Source organism: Homalodisca vitripennis, chromosome 1, assembly GCF_021130785.1.
Source record: "Homalodisca vitripennis isolate AUS2020 chromosome 1, UT_GWSS_2.1, whole genome shotgun sequence".
NCBI lineage: Eukaryota > Metazoa > Arthropoda > Insecta > Hemiptera > Cicadellidae > Homalodisca > Homalodisca vitripennis.
This window is the reverse complement of record NC_060207.1, coordinates 117537391-117553800: the sequence shown is the minus strand read 5'-3', so window position 1 is coordinate 117553800 and position 16410 is coordinate 117537391. Positions and strand designations below refer to the sequence as shown.

The 16410-nt window shown below is 34.1% G+C and overlaps 1 protein-coding gene across 1 annotated transcript in view; it reads right to left on the bottom strand.

Moving 5' to 3' along the window:
• Window positions 1-14142, bottom strand: part of LOC124352733 — a 168430-nt gene extending 154288 nt beyond the window's left edge. The window contains exon 1 of the mRNA XM_046802374.1: window positions 13927-14142. Within this exon, the coding sequence (XP_046658330.1) occupies window positions 13927-13990 (64 nt within the window). The 5' untranslated portion in view covers window positions 13991-14142. The remainder of the gene's footprint in view (window positions 1-13926) is intronic.
• Window positions 14143-16410: the final 2268 nt, after the last annotated feature.

Here is a 16410-nt window from a genome sequence, read left to right as displayed (position 1 = left end):
GCACTTGTCCGCCTCTCAAGAAGAACACCATAACCGAGCTGATTTACCTCATGATTGTTGGACTATGGCGCAGTAGCAATTGTCCGCCTCTCAAGAAGAACACCATAACCGAACTGATTTACCTCATGATTGTTGGACTATGGTGCAGTAGCACTTGTCCGCCTCTCAAGAAGAACACCATAACCGAACTGATTTTCCTCATGATTGTTGGACTATGGCGCAATGGCACTTGTCTGCCTCTCAAGAAGAACACCATAACCGAACTGATTTACCTCATGATTGTTGGACTATGGCGCAGTAGCACTTGTCCGCCTCTCAAGAAGAACACCATAACCGAACTGATTTACCTCATGATTGTTGGACTATGGCGTAGTAGCACTCGGTCGTCAATGAAGAAAAACACCATAAGTAAAATGCCTTATTATTGTTGAACAATCGCAAAATATGTTAAGTCGATATAAAAATCCTATTTTTACTTCATAGTTTTTGAGTATTTGTTACTTGAAGAATTATAACCTCATTTATTTACTTCTCTTGTCAGAAAAATTCGATAGTGTTGGAGCAAATTAATTTCCTAACTGGACTGGATTAAATGTTATAAAAGTCCAAAAAAGATAATATAATAAGTACAGATAAATAACATTTCAAATTTCTGTTTTTGTTCCCGTAAACTCTTTCCAAATAATAGGTTAATTACTGAGTTAATCGCTCTTGAATTTTAATCTAAACAAATTCAATTCGGTGTAAACCTTTTTCGGTTTACACCGCTTCCTAATTAGCAATGATTAAAAAAACAGCTTATATTTTAAAATATTTCTGAATTTTAGTCAGAGATACAGCTTTAGTCAACAGATGTTAAATGAAAACTTAAAAACCTCCCGAGAGCCGCTTGTAATGCAAACTTGCTTTACTTGGTTAATGTTAGGAGTTAGGAGCTATACCTTCATTGGCAATAGCTCAACCAATCAGCAATCAATATGAACGGTTACCGGTCTATATGGCTGCTAAGCAGCCTGATAGATTCTTTGTTAAAGCTATTTTTTTTTTTTTTTTTTTTTTTTTTTTTTTTTTAAGATTTCTCTTACCGTCCTTTGATATATAATAGTATGGCATTTTTTCAAGAAATTTCATTTTATAAAATTGTATTGCAGTTTGATTTTGTAACTATATTCTTTTATGGTTGATTCTCTATATTCCTATGTTTTGACTGTGATAGCAACTTTGAACGCAATCTGAGTCAGGAAACATAATTGATTGTCGTGGAACCGGTCGCGAAAATTTAAGAACTAATATTACAACTATTGTAGGCCAAATATTTTATTAAAGTCTAAAGAGCCAGCTATTGTCGGTGTACAGTCAGAGTTTGCGCAAGGCAGGCTAGATTCCCGAGTCTCGCCTTTACTTGAAAGCTAGCATGGCTTTGGTATTTATATATTTAAGAATTTGCGCCAGTTACATCAGCCCTTCTAGGGACGATTTAGTACTTTGCGACTGCAAATTTATACTTCCAAGGTCGCAATTTCGCGTTTCTCCAACGTTTTTGGACAAACGGTACGGATAGTGAGAGTCTCTCATTCTAAGAACACATAAGTCAGAGAATGATTGTGCAGTTGTCTGTGTTGGGAGGAGGAGGGGTGGCCGTTCTATTCTCGGCGGCGGGCGGGCGGCTTGCCACGACCGTGAACTTCGTAGACGCGCTGTCTGTACCGCGGACCCTCGGGGTTGCTAATTTAGGTCTAGAAGGGGAGATTTTAGCAATGGGAGCTCGACATCTTCATTCATCTGGCGACTATATGTGGATAGTTCTTCCAAGCACTATCGATTCAATATATAACTAGGCTTTGCATTGAAATGCCGGAATATCATAACTTTTAAATTTTTATTAAATTTGAAGGGTACATTTCGCCAAACTCTGGATTGCGATGTAGTTGCGACTTTTTAGTCCGCGAGATTTATATAAACATTTGACACTTATGTAGTTTACAGTAATAACACGATTTATTTATTTGTTAAAGTACATTGTGTTAGCATTAATTCAATCAGCTGTAAGCCGAAATCATCGGATTATAATAAAAATATACGCTCCCCATATCTATACATAACTAACAGATACCCTGACCGCTTCACTTGTCAAGCTACGAGGCTTCCATCGGGGTAACGTGTTATTATCTTGTACGTTAGCAGTATAGGTGCACGCTACACTGGACTGATGATTTGTTGATGGGCGATGATCGCTCGACACTTGTACGAACATAAAAGTCTACGGTGATTGATGTTTGTCGTCGTCAGATCCAAACTAATCCTGGCTCGATTTTTAAAGCAAACCATTTTTCTTGGCTACAGCGGTCCAGCGAGCGTATAAAATATCTGTTAAAAATCAAAGACCTTCCAGTTATATGAACTACACCTGCATTATAATAAATATTTCATTACGGGAATTTTTCACATAATCGGGTGAATAATAATAAGAACTTCAAAGGACATGAAGAAATTACTGGCAAGAGCAGATATTTTACCCTAAATTCCATGCGAGACAAATCGGCTTCTGTAAGTTATGCAGATCACAAGCGGGTCTTAAAATAAAATCTAATAAGCGAAGTAGTCTAGGTTAACTCACTATATAGTAACTGTACCGACATTCTTTCCTACTTCTCGACTTCAGGCGTATATTGGGCACATCGTTTCGGATTATAAAAATATTTTATTTATTTTCCTACAATTCTTGTTATTACGATAACACTGTTAGCGTGATTTATACACATTTTCTTTTTTTAATTAAAATTCATGCTGTGAATTAAACCTTTTATTTTATGTGACGTTCACCATCGAACCCTCTAATGTTACTGGCATTGATTTTTAAATTAACTAAAACCTACGTTTTATTAAATAATATTGTGTTTTAGGAGAACCAATAAAGACTACTATTAATGACAATCGGATAACAGTATTTCATACATTTGCCAAATTTTTCTATGTTACAAAAAATGAAACTCATAGTTCCGAGAGCTCGTAGGCTTATGTGCTCTATTGTCAGGTGTCAAACACTGAGACATACGATTGAACATTAAGTGCGCACGAAATTTGCACAGAGCCAAAGCACGGCGATTAAACTTGTGCTTAACTTAGAATTAAACATCTGAAAATGGGGAATTCCCAAAACATGATACATATCAATTTTCAATTTTGTAACATACAACGATAAACAATGCCTGAAATCATATTTTCTTCAAAATCGTCCATAGCCAACACCTAGTTTTAAACAAAAGGTATTGATGAGTTTGAATAACCTATCTTAAACTATTGACGTTGAATAGGAGGATTTCTGGTAATCTAGGAACGATAACATAATAAAATAATACGCATCAAATTTTGACATTGATGTTTAATATGGACAACTAAAACAATAGCTCGAATTAATGAAAATGCCAAACACTTTATTTTGCTAATTTTAAAGAACGTAATTTAATAAGTATGACTTGCCCACATGAAGCTTTTAAAAAACAACCAAATGTGGTGTAATTGATAAGCTCGATACAAATTTCACTCTCTGGGTGGTATACTGTACCTTGGGAGTTATTTCGACAAAAATGGTAATAACTCATTGAAAATTTCTCATTTGAACAAGGATAAAATTTTGTTGTAATATTTATAATTAAAGGGTATGTAAACAGTGTTTAGACGTATCAGATTTGCTGTTTATAGGATAAACTAAGCCAAGACGTGTACTACAGTAAGCTATAGGCGCGTATGAATCTGTCTTGAGACAGGATAAGGCGCAGCAACACCACGTCGTGGGTCCACAAGGAATTGCGGCTAAGAAGCAACCATATATCTCACCAGGCTTGCATTCTCATCTCTGAAATATCTGGAGCTTACTTCTACCCTTTCATTCTTTCTCTGTTTTGTTTGTTCTTGATTTTACTCGTTAGAATAAGTCATATTCTGATGTACAATAATCGACATGTAATGTTCCACATCATCAAATGATATTAAAATTTGAATGTATGGTATTCGTTAGATTAACATTTCATAAAACAAGGTAGGAGTTCACCACACCACGTGTAGCCTAACATGCTTCATCATTGAGGTGGAAAATTTAAAATAGGCTATGTTGCTTATTTCAATATGATACACGTTGTGCTATTTTACTTGTTAAAATTTCACATTGTTGTACTTAGTTTGTTTACAATTGTATTATTATACCCGGTTGTCTCGTTGCCATAATGATTACGTATAAGACGAATGTAAAATTATTCGCTCATGCTCAGCCAAATCTTTTGGTAAAATTTTAAAACTATAGGTTAAATTAGTTTTCAAGTTATCTCGTGCTGACAGACATATTGACTGAAACAAGTTCTCTAAAACTGGATTCAACCGATTTCCAGAAGATCTGGGATTTGAAGTAAACATCTAAATGTCGTCTATCCTCAACAAAGTCTTCCGTGGAAATTTTAGAAACCCGAACCTCTGGAGTCTTATATCTCGCTGCTCTAATGAGGATTCCACGTGGTCTCCAGGTTAATTGGTTGCGACCTATTCCGTCCCGTTGCTCACGTCATGTTTATTCCAAAGGCTTTCTTTCTATATAGCAGGCTTTTACTTGGAGCCATGACATAAATACTTAAATTTTCGTATCATAGCCTATACAAGACAATTCATGGTTATTAAAAATATTCCAAACTATGAATTAAGCTCTCCCTTTCATTGCCTACGTGTTCTGATTCACACAGCGATGAAATTTTCTTACACGATTACAATTTTAAGATACGAGATATCGTATTTAAACCTTGCTACTGACGCGTGTGAAACACTTATTACTATAGTCATTACACCGCTGCGTAAAGACTTGGAACTAAAATTTGGTCTAGTTGCTCTTGGGCATATATTCCATTAGAAGCGTTATTCCGATGCTGAGCAGAAATTTCCCATTTAACCTTAATTTGATTCCATTGTATTCAATCTATTATTGGAATTACCCCCACTTATGGACGTGCTCTACCTGGGTTTCTCCCAACTGTTTTACGGTTCCCAAAGTGGGTATAATTTTGATCCGTAAAGTATATGGTGAACATGACCTGAAACTTCACTAATATCTGTTAGGGATTCTGTAACTTTAAGAATCTCAACCTCTGTAACATTTCTAGTCTTGTTGCACCATGTAAGCCGCATTCCAGAAGGAACGTCGCCCGAAACCCTGACATAAACAGAGTAACTTGAACGAGGGGGAGAGGTACTGCTGGTGCTGGCACGCTGCCAACCTTGTACCGAGTTTCGGCCAGCGCTGTCATTGACACACTACTACCAACAACCAAAAATCTACAGTATTATATAAACATGTGAAGGTGTATGCATGTGTGTTCGTGTGTGTGTCCCTCAATCATGTAAACATTAATGCTCCGATTCTACAGAATTTTTACATGGGTGTTCTTGTAGTCCTTAGTTAACATATAGGTCTATTGTTACTACGAAAGTCTCTCCCGGCTACGCCCTATTATCAAAAGAAATATCCCGTCGTCCCTAAAGCTGCATAATGGAAAATTTAAAGAACTCTAGTGATGTTTTGTGCCATATTTTTATTATTATCTCACCTTAAAACATACCAGCGCCATAAATTAGATCACTTGGGTTCTCTTCACAGTTTTCTAGCATTCTTTTGGCCTGTTTCTTCCTATGACTTTCTTTTCTTTATTTCGCAGTGGTTGGAACAGAATCGTCAATTCGGCTTTTTTGCATTTTCTTCATAGTTGTTATCTTTTATTTTCCCAAACACTACACCAAGTTTTCTAGCTCTTCGCACTTGCCATTTTTGTCCTGATTTTCGAATCTTGACCGGCTCATGCAGCTTCCAGCCATACAGTCCATCAATAATAATTTAATGTCTATGTGGTACATACAAATTCTCAAAGTATACTCTGAGACCATTAACTCAATTAATTAACTTGTGTTTTTAACAAGAAGTTTTGCCCTTACTCCTAAATACCGCGAATGTCATTCCTATTTTAAAAAAGGACGACCCATTCTCCATAAACAAGTACCGTGTCTTAATATTGTTACTCTTTAGCAAAATATTTGAAAATATCTTTTTAACAAGATCATTTCAGTTTTTGAATAAATACAACCATCTTTCTGAAGAAGAATTTCGCTCAGGAAAGACAAATCGAAAATAGGCACTGCCATAAGTCGACATATTGTAGAGGGATTGGAAAGTTGAAAAGATACCTCATGCATGTTATGGACATATCTAAGGCATTCTACTATGTTTACACAAAACTCAGCTTGAGAAAATGGAATAGCATTGCATCCGAAGAGTGCAGCATATGTGGCTTAGACCGTTGCTAATCTACAGAACTCAAGTTATCCAAGTCTCAGTCACATCTTCTTTCCAAACCAATCCAGTTTATCTATGGTATCCCCCAGGACGTTTGTTGGTTTGAACAACTTTATCATTTAAATACCTCAATCTTAAAAGAAATACATTCCCATGTTATGAACTTTTCCTTGCGGTCTGTAGGTTCGGAGTATAGACCTGCCATTCTATTGGCAGAAACCATACTGAAAGAAGTTCACAGCTCAAAATTCTTTGGAATACACCATGAACGATGGTTGAAATGAATGCTCACATTTACCTTTTTTATGCCAAATTACTCTCATGCAGTTATGTTTAGTAGTCGTTAGCCTAATGCTACCCAATTCAGGATCTGATGATAGGCTTATTTTGGAGTGGTACTAAGGGATGCAAGTGTATATAACTAGATGACGAGAGTATTCAAATTATAACAAAAACCAATTCGTAGTATAAACGCTCATTTCAATGTCATAAACTCTTGCATAAAACCTTTACGGACCTATAGAAAAAGTTACAGTTGTTGAATGCTACTTGGCCTCCACATTTGGAAAATACAGTAACAGTATTATATTACCATAACGGCATACAACTGTGAGATCGCCCAATAGGGAGAGATAATTCCATTCAGGCGAGGAAATTTGTTAATGAATGAAGCTTGTATCTATTCTGAACTGTATGCTTTATTGTTGATTTGTAACGTGGAGTGAATGAACATAAATTTAATGTTTATGACGTTTCATATTGACTTCTGTGTAAGTTTATCAATTGTTTATTAACAGATAATAAACTTCAATTTCAATTAAATCTAGTTTAATGTCATTTAGTAGCCAATATATTTGGAGCAGTAGTTAGTGATGCATTTATTTATTGATTTATTGCATTTCATTTCATTTCAACGGCAAAATTATTAATTAAACAAACAATAAATAACATAGAACAAATGGTAAACTGCAAATTAATACATAACAATGGATAACAATTATTAATAACAATAAAATAAGAATATAAAGTAAACTTAATTTAAATGTTTATGTACGAGCATACTGGGAGACAGCCCGTACTCCTCTTCGAAGTTTGATTCCCTTTCATTGAAGAAATCAATGGCAGAAACAGATACAGAGACCGCTATTTACGCAATGCAGACTGATTCAGACAGGAAACGAAGCGGCTCTGTTTATTGTACCACCATCGTCAAATTATCGTATTTTAGAGTAAAATAATCGTATCATTCACATTTTATGAGTAACAAGTTACATTTACATAATAAATTACATTATACTTTCGTTTTAGTTTGTTTGGTTTCAGAATAGCACTCCACCGATGTCAGTTTATTTATTTACTGGAGGACAACAATTTTATTTATAGTAGAACGCGTAAAACTTGTTTTAATTAAATTAGTAAAAAAGATTAAAGGGGCTAAATATTTTTATCTTAACAGTGCAGTAAACTATAGCAGTTTTAAGATAATTATTGTTGTACTCTGGCTGCACTGGAGGGAACTTTCGGCTGGCCGTGCCTGCGTGTCTTATGCGCATTTGAATCTAGCTGTGAGCGCTAAAACCAAGACGGCAAGTGTTGGCTAGACTGATGAAATAGATCGCAGTAAACAATCAGTAGACAACCTCTTGGCGGCTAAAGCTGTTCCTAGAACGATTGATGCTGAGTCCGGTGAATTTTAGTGGATGTACTGTCTTAACAGCACTCTCTTGTATTCTGAGAACTGCAGGTACTTTATCAACATAATTCAAAATTGTTTGTTTGGTGGTAGTAAAAACTTGCTTCAGGAAATGAGAAATCACAAAAAATTGTGCAATTATTCGTATGTAGTTTGTATTTTAAATGGTGTTTTCGCGTCTGAAGACATATTTTAATATTCTTAGATATTATGTCCGATTCTTACTAATGAAATAATATTATTCTAATTTTACGATGAACGATTATTCCTCACAGACAATACCTACGTTTTCGACAGTATAACATATTATAAATAATAGAATACAATAAAAAATACAAACACAAATTTATCTTCCCGAATTAGAATATACACAAAAACTTAACGAATACTTACAACCCACCTATCTAAGAACATTTGTGTAAATATTACGTGTTTAATTGCGAATATTTATTAATTTATTGTAACTTCCTAAACGAAACTGTGACAAGTAATTTTTCATTGTGACTGTGATACAGTATTAAAACCGCCTTAAGAAGATAGGAACCTAGATCTGAGGAAAAAACAATTAAAGAAATGACAGGTTATCAAGGTAATAAAACCATTACAATAATATTCCTAACCACCAAAAAAAATTCATGTGTTTAAAAATTATTTACTTTCTCAAAAATTTATAAAGTATGTACGATTGAAAATTAAATACATCTCTACAGGTATAGGTATATTAGAATCAATAATAAATTTAATGTGCATCCATCATCAAGAAGCTTTTTGTTTTGCACTGTAACTAACTTGAAATTTGTGCAATCCAAACCTGTTTAAGACAAAATAAACATTCAAATTCAAATGTTCGAATAGGAATGAGTGTAAAATATTTATTAATAAAATAGTAACGTGACTAAAGGGATATTGAGCAACAACGGTTTACAGCTAATGGTAATTAGTATGACTGTAACGGAACCTCATCAAATCCAATGCTAACGTACAAATCGGCTGTTATAATCTTCCACCTATAGCCTATATCACGTGCGAGTATACTCGTATATCAGGTAGTGATGTAACACTACATTAATTAATACTAATTGATGTTCTTGTAGAACGCATAAAGAATTTTTTAAGAACTCCTCGAATAGTGACAAAATTGTTACACACCGTTGGTGTACTGATACGTTAGAGATCAAGGGACAGGATACAGTTATATGTGCAAGATAACGAGAAGACAGTTATCTAGGATCCAGTTATGTGATAATTATCTTCCAAGTTATCACTGTCTGCCGTCACGTCGCGTCTTCTAGGCCTTCCCTCTTGCAAGACTGGCACAGATGTAACATGTAATATCGTTGGAACGTCCAGGACGTTTAATTTTTTAGTGTTCATGCTCTTAATGTTCAAAAAGGAGAGGGGTGTCAATTATATTTTCCTCTAGACAAAGAAATGCAGTTTGTAGTTTATAAATATTTTCCCTCCTAGATAGTCCGAGATCATAACAACCACCCACGTTTCTATTTTATATAGAACAATATGTATAAATATCTATCGCAGTTCGTAGGAGAGTTAGAGCTATAAACATTCGGAACATTGGGACACCTGGCCTTTGAAAGGCTTGTCTCTGAATATACAAAGGTATAGGTTTGTCCACCCTTTTAGATAACCTAACATCTAGAACTTTCAAAATTCACAACTAACTGTATTCTCGTACAAACATTAAGACATCAGATATTCTTATTTGGACGTCAACAAATCCTAATGCAACCTTGACCTCAGGGTTACAGTGGTAATAACCTTCAATCATAGGGCGGCGAGATACCTGTAGGTATACATGAATCGATGGGACAATTTCTTTCTCAGAAATACGTCTTGTCTTGCTATTTAAGGCCTGAAGAAGACTCGCCATTGGGCGGAGGCATTCGGCAAGATTGGGGCGTCCACCTTGATTCTTGGTTTCAATTTGCTGCTTCATGATTTGTTAATGATATTTTATATCTTTATAAATTCATCTAAAGCTAAGATGAAATCATCTAAAGCTAAATCATTTTCCGCTACCAGCTTCATCTGTTTCGGAAAATGAAAAGTTCATCTTTGGTGGATATTGGAATTGGTAACTTCAATGGGAGATTTTAAAAATCACCCTTTATCTAAACACATCTGAAATATTTTATATTAAACTTTTTGGTTTGAAAATTAAAAAATCTTGTATTAAGAAAATCTACTATCATGCATCATCGAGCACTCTTCGAAGGGCATGTCTGAGCCACATATATGCCGTAAACTTTAAGAGATAATGATGCAGAATAAATACAGGTAGCTGCATATAGAAAGCGCATATTACATATGGAATCAATATCAAAGTATTACAATGTTTCATTGGTATGAAGATGAAATGAAAATTTCATGAGGGAGATGGAGAAAGCCACCTAGTCCGGAGACTTTATTTGTAAAATAACCCGATAGAGCTGCAAAACTTGGAAAGGTTTAAACATTTCACTGATTACTTACGACACAAAACTTTTAATATATTATTAGGCTACTGTTCAATAAGATGATAGTTAAGTTTATTATAACGAGGTGGCGCGACTGTATATTTAACACAGTCCAATCCGAGATATTACCCAACACAAAAAGGCCTATACTCCCAAACACCTGGCCTCCACGTCTATGAACCATGATTGGGCCTATCACAACACAATGTGCCAGGACAGGATGCAGTAACAGGCTGAAATGGCGGAGTTGTAACATGCTTTGTGGTGTAGTTACTGTACACCGCTACTGCTTTCTGCTTCTGTGGTAGTAACTATAATATGTACGTAATCGTAATGTTCACCTATTTCTCAATTTTGCGTGGGTAACTATAATACAAAATGAAAACAAAAAGCAAACTAAAAATACTTATCTTATTGGATATAAATTTCTAATTCAACACAATTTTGAATTGTAATTATATTTTGTAAGCTAAGTATCGTGTTTTTTAATAAAACTGTAACGAAACAACAAAATCTGTTCAGGACGTCAACAACTAACATACAATATAATATTTAGCATACAATTTAACGAAACGTTTCCTGGGTTTATAACTGATATTACTCCTCTTCAGACGGTTGGTCAAGTAATTCTCAGAAAAACAACACTTAAAACAAGTGGAGCAAAAAATGGTACTATTTTGTATATAAAGCGTATATAAATATCTTTGTGAAAAGAATGCCATAAAAAATATAAAGATAAAAATTCTTATTTTTCAAAGAGATTAGCAGAAATGTCCCTTGTAATGCAAAAATTGCTTGATTACATCATGAAACCATTCTCCCAATTAAATAATCCCCGATTTCGGTTGTGTAACTTTAGAACGTATACACAAATAACTAACAAACAGTAATTCCAAGAATTGCTTGATTACACCATGAAACCATTCTCCCAATTAAATAATCGCCGATTTCGGTTTTATAACTTTACAACGTATACACAAATAACTAACAAACAGTAATTCCAAGAATTGCTTGATTACATCATGAAACCATTCTCCCAATTAAATAATCGCCGATTTCGGTTTTATAACTTTAGAACGTATACACAAATAACTAACAAACAGTAATTCCGCAGTGAATGTGAGGAATTCCGGGGTGACGCTATGAAGGCGCTCTTTTTCAAGACGAATTATAAACTGTACTGTATACTAGGCACATTGCAATTTTCATTTGTATTTTCTATTATAAAAAAGAGAAAACAAATACTCAGGCGATTTAATAACATTCTCATACACAATGTTAAATTTAAACAAAATTCTGAAGCTATGTATCATTGTTTTTAGAACCTCGTGTTTTTTGTTTAAAAAAATAACAAAAAGGTGTAGTAATTACTTCGTGTTTCGTTGCCAATTCAGGAGTTCTACAACGTTCTAATTTAGAACTCCTGTGTGTTTTAATATCATCAATGATAAAACAAAACGGCTATCATAAATTGTGACATTCAGCTGTGTGCTAATATCTACTACTCGTAGTAGAGCTGGCATACCATCCGTCTTCCCCAGCTACTGGTTCTGCTCTACAGATGACTATAACAAATTATATTCCTAGAATCCCCCATACCGCAACCTACCCCGTTGGAGGATTTCAGGTACCTATAGCTTGATGACAGTGGCAAAAAACAACATAATTATTAATGAGTAAACTTAAAATATAAATTTACCCACTGGGTATCGAAATAGTTCAGCACTGGAGTGTCTCATTATCCGTACTCTGCCCGGTGAGGACAGTCACAAATGATGTTACCAACCGTTCTAGTTGGAACCAATAACAGTTATTAACAATACTACATAGTTGTTATTTCAAGTTCAAGAACTGGTACTAACTACTAAAGCTTTCATCAGTCCTTTTAAATCCAATTCATAAGAAATGTTTTATTGAGTAGATTGTTTTCAGGTAAGTGATACAAGTCTGAACAGTCTGAATGTTTTTGAAAAAATATTGCCTTTGACCTGAAAACGTTTACTTTAAAATGTCAAAATACTAAACGCCGTGCTAATTGTAGCCGACTTAAAAACTTAATTCGTACTTTCAGAAGATAAGATTAAATTTTCGTTTTTCAGATGCACGTAGTGATTTAAACTTACTCGAAAAGTACCGTCAACTGATTATCCAGCAAAAATACTCCTGGAAGGTTTATTGCATTATTCATAGATCTCATGGACATTTAAATAAATCAAGTAATATTGTAGTATGTCGTTCACAATTTGTTATATATTTTATTTATTGAACCACATTTTACTATTAAACAACAATATATTTGCTTATTAAATGAAAATAAAATAAAAATTTGCTTTTGATTATAAAAAATTTCCTATAGCTTCTAAACTGCGCGGGCGTCAGCTATTTCAGCCACGAGTAGGGGAAATGTTTGGTTCCGACAATTGGGAAGGGTGTTATCCTAATGCATAATAATGTACTGTCTTGCTAAAATATATTAAAAGTAACCTGTGGTCTTTAGCGACTGGTTGGTTCATCGAGTAATAGCAAAATTACTCATGATTATACAATATTTTTATTGTTAAAATGGTGTTTTGCCAATAAATATATAAACGTTAGTTTAAATTACTGTTAACGGTCGATAGCAATATGAACCAACAAGGCGGGTATAGTAAATTCGGCTGATCCGGACAATTGTTTTGTACTGTTAATGGGCAACGGACAGTGTTAATTTTTCATTTTACTGAATAACCGAATATTATAACTGTTTTTTTTCCAAGGAAGGAAATTTTAATCTTTATTAAAATCATAAGCTGCGTTGGAGGTTCTCTTTTAAACATATACCCAATTCAATTGGTATCTGTAATTCAAGTGTATAAATAAATAAGCTATCCTAAAATCTGGTTTCCAAATAATTATATTAGGATTTAAAAACATCTTTCAATATATTCTAAAAATTGTCTATATTAACGACCAATGATAACGAGTTATGTTGGTTATTATTCCAAAGATTAGCATTGATGAACATAATGACTCAGAGAAATAAATGGCATAATAATATTATATCATAATATTCGTATTTACCTATTTAAGTTTTGTGCTTTCGAACCAATGGACACTTGAGGTGTAATTTTTAATAAAATATATATTTATACAATACATATATTTCAAACAAATTTGTACTGTTAGAGTTTCGATGCTCTGAAATTCAGCTAACTTAACAATTCTGTTATAAATATATTTGAGTAAGTTTATAAAAAATTGTTATCTTAACTACGTAATAAATAACTTTATCTGCATTGCAATAAAAAGTTGTTAAAATTATTTGTAACTTTATAAATTATAGATCGGTATGTATTGTTATAGGATCTTTGTGCTAGTTTGTGACAACTTGCGTAAAAATCACTTTCTATTCAACATTTTCGTAATTAACTTCTGTAAAGAGGACTCACCGAACGACTGGAAGAAGCTGAAGAGCAGTACCGAAAGGAGTAGAGCGGTAGCAAAGCTCTTCATGGCAGTGCGGCTGTTTACATTCGTCAGCTGTTGACTTCGCGGCCGAAGCGCGGCAAGAGGAACGCGCGACACGGACTGTGAGGTTAGGTCGCCTGGCACTCACTCACTGCCGCGTGCCGTAGCCGTCTGCGCTTACAGACTACAAACGCGTGCGCGCCAAACTCAGCCCCATGCCGCTGCCGTCTCTAATTGCCCCGCTTCTGCACTCCGCGTCCGCGTCCGCGGGCTTAGGACAATATTATGAGCGAAGTTTCAAGAGCTCTGAGCGCTCTATTCGATTGCGATTGCGGCCTTTAACTTTATCAGTTCCATCTTAATACTGGTGCTCCCGATATGAACCAACTTTGCTCCAATGATATTGCTCTTCTCCTTTATTACCTTTCTCTTAGTCCATAATTTAGTTTGTATTTTAGCAGCTTTTACGTTTAAATTAACTTTTACTCAATAACATGTATCCGACAAATGACGCGACCACTTTTACGATATCTGCGTCTCCCACAAACGACGAAACATGGCCTCATGTCATCACAATCAAACTTAAGCGCATACAAATTAATTTATTTGTTAATATTGTAAGCTATTGCAAACTGAATTGTCTGCTAATTGTGGAGTAGTAACATTAAGTTGGATAACATTAAATTTTGAACAATAACAGGTGGCTAGAATAGACATTGGAAATTAACAACTCACACTCTCAGCCAATCCAATCACCAATTTTATTTAAATTGTAGGGCGGAAAGATTACTGTACAGTATTTCAAAATAATTTACTCAATTTAAAAAGAGTAAGGCCCATAAAAAATTAGTTATTTACTAACAAGTTAATTGAAGTTAATGTCTCTGAGAGGTGATATTTATTTTTGTTATTTCTATTTTAGCAATGGAGCCTCTAAACAGGTTTTTTACCTCAGAGGTCCTAAATTTTCACTTTTGATTTAATATAAATACTTGTATGTAATATGTAATAATTTCTATGATACTTATTAATATTATATTTTTTTTTTTAGTTCCTAGATTAAATGTAAATTTGACTAAGATTTTTTTGTACAGTTATTCCTGGCATGATGCTCTATTATTCTTAGTGTTAGCTAGTCCTCTCTTTTATTGTTATCATTTTGTAATTCTTTTTTCTAAGAATCTTTTTACTGTACAAGTATTTATTTTTGTAAAAAGTTATGTACAAAAGAAGTGAAAATAAATTATTCTTATTCTTAAGTTCAAAATGTTAATTAATATATTTAAAAAAATTCCTCATACACTGATTCCTAAAGCTAATACCTGTTGTATCAATGAGTGGGAGTCCTTTGATTTCCAAGTGTAAACGATACCGCCAAGAAAAACAATTCAAATATTTGGAAATTTTCTAAATAAACAGTGGTAGTTGGTGTAGAAATATTTGATTGTATTGATTCTATTTTCCTATTAGTTTTATATTTAAAACACTCAAAAATATAAATGAAAGTCACTAATTTTATTATGTTCCAAATAATAATAATGCATGAGAAGAGGAGGTTACAGACTACGGACCTGGCTTCGTCACTAAGCCCTGCACCTGTCTATATAAATGAACACTTGACGCCAAACAACCGCAAGCTCCTCGGATACGTCAAGTCGGCGGTCAAGGATGGGAGGCTGCTCGCTACGTGGTCCAGGGATGGCAGGATCACTGTGCGGAAGTGTGAAAATGCCGCTGCTACTAGAGTGTGGTGCCCTCGGGACGTGGACAGGATAATGGGAGACGTCAGTCAGGACATGGACTGCACTCGCACTGAGAAATAGGGGAAACTGCTGTTCATCCTACCAAGTATGTCACCTATAACTAAGTATTGTATCTGGCCAATATAATCGACCATACAGTTTTTTCCGTCATACAATTACGTTTTAAAGAACAGTATTGTTTTTTATTAACTGTAAAATTAGTCAGTTTAGTTGCTATGTCTATTTATATTAAATGTAGTTAACCATGTAAGTATTCACCATATTATTAAATTTTATATCAAATTTCATAAATCCAAATTGGCGGGTTTTTCTGTAGTTGCATATGTTGTTGGTATCGACACCTTGTTGATTTAGTATTTAATTTTTGCTAGAGATAATAAAGAGTTGTGTATTGCTAACAGAAGAATAACATAATGTTTGCCAATATATTTTTCTAAAATATAATTACATAAACATGTAATCATAAATGTGTATGAACCAAATTTAGATTTTACTACTGTACAAGATATAATAGGATGTTTATTATTCACTAAGTAATACGCTGATATCATACGTATTATCAAATGATAGTGTGGTATGTAAGGGTTTCGTTTTATGCCCACGAAAGATTTTTTTTTAATGTGTCATTGCAGTATAACTATTTTAATTTTAACAATTTTATTTTAAGTTTTCATTACATGTTAATACTATTCTTTACTTATA